The sequence below is a fragment of the Gossypium hirsutum genome, chromosome A02, assembly GCF_007990345.1.
Source record: "Gossypium hirsutum isolate 1008001.06 chromosome A02, Gossypium_hirsutum_v2.1, whole genome shotgun sequence".
NCBI lineage: Eukaryota > Viridiplantae > Streptophyta > Magnoliopsida > Malvales > Malvaceae > Gossypium > Gossypium hirsutum.
In genome coordinates, this window is record NC_053425.1 from 44,938,648 (window position 1) to 44,945,900 (window position 7,253).

General features: G+C 34.7%; 1 protein-coding gene across 1 annotated transcript; it reads right to left on the minus strand.

Annotated features, from left to right (window-relative positions):
* Nucleotides 1-4,509: 4,509 nt before the first annotated feature.
* On the minus strand, nt 4,510-5,246 carry LOC107952218 (S-antigen protein-like). The gene is made up of 2 exons (XM_016887491.1): nt 4,996-5,246; nt 4,510-4,951 (listed from the first exon to the last, which is right to left on the minus strand). The coding sequence occupies exons 1-2, from the start codon at nt 5,244-5,246 to the stop codon at nt 4,510-4,512; spliced, it is 693 nt and encodes a 230-aa protein (XP_016742980.1).
* Nucleotides 5,247-7,253: the final 2,007 nt, after the last annotated feature.

Here is a 7,253-nt window from a genome sequence, read left to right on the forward strand (position 1 = left end):
AGTGTTAGTAGGATGAAAACAAAGAAAAAAAAAGTGTCCATCCTTTAACATTTCTTTTGGCCGAAAATTCTAAGGAGGAAGGAAGAAGAAGAGGATTTTCTTGCTTCATGTTCGGTTGGTTGGTGTTTAGGAGGAGGAAATGTTGAAGAGATTCGGCCATGCTTGTAGCTAGGTTAAGGTAAGTTTGATGTTGTTCCATGAGATTCATGCATATTTTTTATGTTAGTTTGAGTTCTACCTAGCCTATGGTTTAAATCTTGCTATGGATGAAGATGATACTCGGCCATGGGTGTTGTTTTCTTGGTTGGTGTTTGTTTCATGCTAAATCTAGATGAACAATGGGGGTTGTCATTTAGGTTAAGATCAAAGAAATTAATCTTGTTAAAACTTTGAACTAATAATGCCCATATGTGTGATAGCCGAACATAGACTTTGTTTAAAGTCTTGGTCAAAGGCCGGTTAAGTGTTTTGGAAATGATTAAGCTAGGTGTTTGATCTTTTTGGTTCGGCATAGTACATAAAATGTTGCTAGATGGAGAAAAAAATTCGGCCAGCAAGAGGTGTGCTAAGGCCGAATATAATTTTGTATATTAATGAGTAATGCATGTGTTGAATTGATGGAATGGAGAGGATGTTTTAATAGTGCATATATGTGTATTAGCCAAGTTTTGAACTTGAAACAAAATGGTATTTGGTCAATACAAGTGACCATACTTGTAGAATGTATTAAGTATGCAATCGGCCTCAACATAGACATGCATGTTCGGCCACACGAATGAATGCATAGATTGATGTTGTACATTCGGCTATAGGTAAGCATAATGATGATCCTATCTTGACTTAGACAATCGGCTCAAGGAGAATTTGTTAAGTGCTTAGTTAATTGATATTAGGTTAATGATGTGTGTATTTGGTCATAAAGGTGCACATGAGGAAATGTTTGATTAATTGTACTAAATTGCTTAATGTGATTAAAAATGCGTATGACCATTTTGTATTTGAGCTAAAGGTGGCCATATGACCTATCAAATTCATTGTCATATTCGGCCATAAGCTAGCATAATGAGACTTTAATAAGTTAAATTTGTTTGAATTATCTCAAGAGCTTAGAGGACCAAAGTTGGATAAAGGAAAGGAAAAAGTGATCGAATAGCCGCCGAAATCGTTCGACAACATCCGAGGTAAGTTTTAAGTGATTAAACGTTGAGTAAATTCAATCATAATAGGACATAATGAGCTGATTTAATAAGATATGATGTGGCCATGATATGTCTTAAACTCAAATGGTAAGTTCATATGTGTTTGGACTTGGAAATTTAAGAGCAAATTGTAATAATTTGCTTTGGACAGCAGCAGTAACGTGATTTTAGAAAATCACTATAAATTGTTGGTGTGGAATTATAGCCTGAATAAAATATGTAATCAAGGCTTAATTAGTCTAGTTTCTTATAAAAGAGACCTTGTGAGCAAAGAAATTTCCTATAAAGAGATATTTAAATTTGTGTGAGACGGTGTCAGAATGACTCCGAAATCCCCTGTTCTGTTTTTAGAAAATCATTATAAATTGTACAAAAATGGTTATAGGATAAAATTTACATTCTTAGACTCCTTAATCAGTATAGTTTCAAATGAAATCAAATAAAACACATTTTGAATTCTGTAAAATGAGAAATTTGATTCGTAGTGAAGAGTGGTCAGATTAGTCAAACAGTGAAACAGGGGAAACTTTAAGAAAAATCTGGTATTGATTGGCCAAACCTAAAATTCTGGAAATTTTATGGATGGAAGATATACAAGTCTATATTCAGGAAAAATTAACGGCAAGTGATTTGGAGTTTTGTAGCTCCGGTTATAAATAATTTAGTGACCATTGCTCAGGAAAACAGCTCATAGTGAATATGTGATTTTGTTGTAAACATGGATAAAACTTGTTTTAGTTGCTCATAAGCTATTGATTAAACCCATACTTGAATTCTAAATCGTGATATTGTAAGCTTATGAGTATTCGAATATGAAATGATAGTATGGCGTAAAATTGAATTATTCATTGGAAAGTGATGGATGTAGATTCGGCCAAGACCAAGTCTGTACATGATAGTATATGTGGTATGTGAAGTATATTTGAATGAATGTGAAAGTGTATATATGTGATAAGGCCTAATAGCCGATGTGATGAATGTGAAAGTGTATATACATGTGATAAGGCCTAATGGCCGATGTGATGAATGTGAAAGTGTATATATGTGATAAGGCCGAATGGCCAATGTGATGAATGTGAAAGTGTATATATATGTGATAAGGCCTAATGGCCGATGTGATGAATGTGAAAGTGTATATATGTGATAAGGCCTAATAGCCGATGTGATGAATGTGAAAGTGTATATATGTGATAAGGCCTAATGGTCGATGTGATGAATGTGAAAGTGTATATATATGTGATAAGGCCTAATGGCCGATGTGATGAATGTGAAAGTGTATATATGTGATAAGGCCGAATGGCCAATGTGATGAATGTGAAAGTGTATATATATGTGATAAGGCCTAATGGCCGATGTGATGAATGTGAAATTGTATATATGTGATAAGGCCTAATAGCCGATGTGATGAATGTGAAAGTGTATATATATGTGATAAGGCCTAATGGCCGATGTGATGAATGTGAAAGTGTATATATGTGATAAGGCCTAATGGCCGATGTGATGAATGTGAAAGTGTATATATGTGATAAGGCCTAATAGCCGATGTGATGAATGTGAAAGTGTATATATGTGAGAAGGCCTAATGGCCGATGTGATGAATGTGAAAGTGTATATATGTGATAAGGCCTAATGGCCGATGTGATGAATGTGAAAGTGTATATATGTGACAGGGCCGAGTGGCCAACGTGATGGATGTGAAAGTGTATAAATGTGATAAGTCCCGAAGGGCATTTGTGTCAGTACTATATCCGGGTTAAAACCCCGCAGGCTTTATGCGAGAATATTATCACTGATTAATGTCCGTAAGCTTCGTGCTCGTACTATATCCGAGCTCTAAAGACCCGATGACTACGTGTGGAGATTTTGTCCAGGTAAGCTTCGAACTAAAGGTTTTGCTGAAGATTCAAGTAAAGCGTAAGATTATACAACTTCACAGTAACAATTGGTAATAAATACGTTCAATGCGTTAAGTTGGTCAGGTATGTATTTTGAGATTATATTTAAGTTTGATTTAGACTAAATCACAAGGTCATTATGTGATGCACATGTGAGTAAAGCAATAAGACTGTTCTATGATTATTGTGCATTTGGTCAATGTGGAAAGTGAGAATTTATCTGCCTATTATATATGATGAGATGTGCATATTCGGTAAAGGGATGGTATGCCCGAAGGAAGAGTGAAATAAAAATACGAACAACTATGTTATAATTTGATTGTTATCTGTTGACACTGCTTAAAACTTACTAAGCATTGTAATGCTTACTCCGTGTACTTTGTTTCCTCTGTTTTATAGATCTCATTTGGAAGCTACAGGCTCGGGGATCATCAGCAACTAGTCACACTATCACTATCCATTGTTTGGTACTACTACGTTTTGGATTATCTTATGGCATGTATAGAATAGACTAGTAGTGAGAGGATATTTTGGTTAATGTATATAAGCCATGCGAAAATGGCATCTTTTGAATGTTTACTTAGAGAAGTTTAAATTTTATCTCTGGCTGTGCTTAGTACTTATTTAAATGAATGATCTTTATTTCAAGAAAAAGTTCAAAATTTTACTGTTCTGACATGAGTTACAAGTCCGGTAATGCCCCTTACCTATTCCGGCGACGGTTACGGGATAGGGGTGTTACATTGTATCTCCCTTAGCTTCATTTTTTCGTGGTCTTTAATAGTAGCTTCAAAATCATTTGCAATTACTTTTACATTAATCATTTTCTTTGTAAAACTAACACAAAAATTGTGCTCATCATGAAAACTTTTCACTTACATGCATCTTGACATGTTACTATAACTTGCAAATATTCCCACATTTATACGTTTTAGATGCAATACATTTAACTCTAACCCTATTTGGTTCATTATTGATTATCTTAAGTTCCTTTCTACAACACATTGACTACTTACGAATTGCGAATTTGGATTACTTACCATCTTTAAACACAATCCCGATGAAGAAGTGTGAACTTGCTGGGTTTGGATTGTATGTGGGGAACCTACTTCTTCTTCTACAAGCATTAGTATTGTCATCATCATCTGACCCAAGTATGCTCCAATGATCATTACTATCAAAATATTCAGTCTCATTTCCCTCTTCTTCCCTATTAACTCTATCATTTAGTTTTTCACCCTTGATTTCTTCAAAGACTTCAACGTCAAACTACTCTCCAAAGCTTTCACTTTTAGTCTCATCAAGTATTATTTCCTTAGATTTCCAATTGGTTTTCCCCTCTACTTCCCTCACCTTTTGCCTAGCTTCTTGAAGCTCTTTATTATCATCATCATTTAAAAATTACATCACCTTTTTCAAATAAAAATTCTCGTCCTCTGAACCACAATCACTTTCATCCTTAACCCCTCCTCACTATCTTCTTCAACACTACTATTTAAACCTTTATCACCCTCTTCTAACCTTTCAAAAGATGCATCTAAACCATCTAAACCTTTAAAACCCACACTACTTTCACCACCTTCACCACCTTGACTGCCAGCGACCTCAATACCCTCACTGCCTTCACCACTCTCACCGTATTGACTGCTAGAAACCTCAACACCATCCCCACTTAGACCTTCAACACCCTTACCACTTTTACCACCAGCAACCTCAGTACCTTTAGCACTATCCCTATTTAAACCTTCAGCACCCTTACCATCTTCACCACTTTCAACCTCAGCACCCTCACCACCTTTACTGCTAGCAACCTCAGTACCCTCACCACCTTTACTGCTAGTTACCTTAGCACCCTTCCTATTTAAACCTTCAACACCCTTACCACCTTCACCACCCTCAACCTCACCACCCTTACCATCTTTACTGCCAACAACTCAACACCGTCCCCACCTAAACCTTCACCACCCTCACCACATTCACTGCTAGTAACCTTAATACTGTCTTCATTTAAATCTGCAACACGTTCACCCCCTTTACTACCAGCAACATCAACACCTTCATTACCATCACCAGCACCTTCCACAGTTGCTACAACTAATATTAAATCATTATCAGCAAAAATGACAATGTCAATCTCATGATTTACATACATCTCTATCTTTTTATGCTTAACCTAATAGTTCAGCATGTCTATAGTGCTACTGTCATTCCACACAGCCCTAAGGTTATCCAGCAAAGTTCTATTGCCAGGTACTGGATCTTCTTTAAGCCTCACCAACTCACCACCTAAATACTAACATGGGGATAACGTACAAATTTACCCCCAACATACAAGTTTATGTAGTATTCCTCTTCTGTAGACATCTACAGTTTAAATAGTAGAAAGCATATTACAAAATTTAGAAAATAGTACGATTCTATACTAATAGATAAACAAAGTGCAGAAAAAAAGTGTAGACAAACAAAATATTAAATATTATAAACAATACAAAATGCATATAAAGTTAAATGATTTAATAATTATAAAATCAAATCTGATAAAGTTTATATACATATAATAACATAACAACAAAAGATGGAGGGTCCACTTCAATAAGTTTAGCTACTAAATTACGTCTAAAACTATTGCCCCCACCAACCAACATTATAATCTCCACCTAAAATTCGTGCATTGAACCAAAAAGTATAATGAAACATGTAAATTTATCAAAAGAAACAATAAGAAAGTTTTATTTTTTGGTTTTTAGGTTTATTGAGGGATTTTGATTTCGTTAGTAGCCAAAAACTTAAAGACACGAAATTCCTCTTCTAGTTAGTAGCAAACCCCTAAACCAATGTCTCAAAAATTGAAAACAATAAATAAAAATCCCAAAATCAAAAACCCTAGACAAAAATCCCAAAAATTGAAAAACCCTAAAGAAAAAATCCCTAAAATAAAAATAACCTAACCCAAAATCCCTAAATTCAACAACTTAAACCAAAATCCCCAAACTAAAAGACCCTAAGCATAAACCAAAATAACTTACATGATGTTTTCAAAGTGAAAACTTTTAAAAACATACCCAAATATATAATCCAAAATCAAATGTAATTCTGGAACAACCTTTGGTGATCTTCTTTCGCACAATTTTTTTACTTTCTCGAGTTAGGTTTCACTGTGCTCTTTCTCTCTCTCTCTCTCTCTCTTGATTAACTGATTCAAGATTTTTTTAGGATCGATCGGGATTCTCTTTTTGCTTTTTTAATATTTGATTCTTTTTATTGAAATATTTTTTATTTTAATTAGGTGTTAAATGTGTTGGCACCTAGGTGGAGTAAAAAAAATTACAAACCAGCACTGTTAGTCACCTAACAGACACGTCAGCATCTTTGCTAAAAACATGCCAATTTGAAAAAAAGCATTAGGTGTGAACATGATCCAAAAAAAAATGTTAAAGGCCAAAGTGACCAAACAACCAAACGTTAGGGGTTATTTTCGATATTATGCCAAATAAAAAATGCAAACAAAAGGAAGCACAAGGAAACTTGAACCGTATTAGTTGTGATGAATTTGTTATGTTAGGCAACATATTCCTTGTCTCCTAAGCCAAAAGAGTGTAATACTTGCAAAATAAGAAAATAAAAAAAATAAAGGAAAAAGAAAAGAGAAATTGCAAAGAAAATTGAAAGAGATTTAAAGGGGGATTGAAAAAAATAGAGAGGGGGAATTTTTAGGTATTTATGATGAAGGATTAGGGAAAATATGAGAAGAATGAAGGGTTTTGGGGTGTTTGGAGGCTTTTTAAGCCTCTATAACATGCGAATCCCAACATCTGAAACTGGGTATTGCTCGACCTGACTTGGATATCATGATACCTAGTGTTGGATATCACGATATATTTTATTTTTGGAGCCCTAACGTTCCATTCTGTCTGAGATTTCATGATACCGAAGGTTGGGTATCACGATATCACTGTGTAAACAAAATTTTTTTGTCGTTTGAAATTTCACAAGTATGGCGATACTAAAAAGATTTTTTGTGCCCTCTCGAAATTGTTCTAGAAATAGTGATATCCCCCGTTCGGTATCGCGATGTCACTGAACATTCCCTAAAAACATCTACAAAATAATCATTTTTCTTCTTAATCTTCAAAATTTTATCCAAACAAGCCTAAAATGC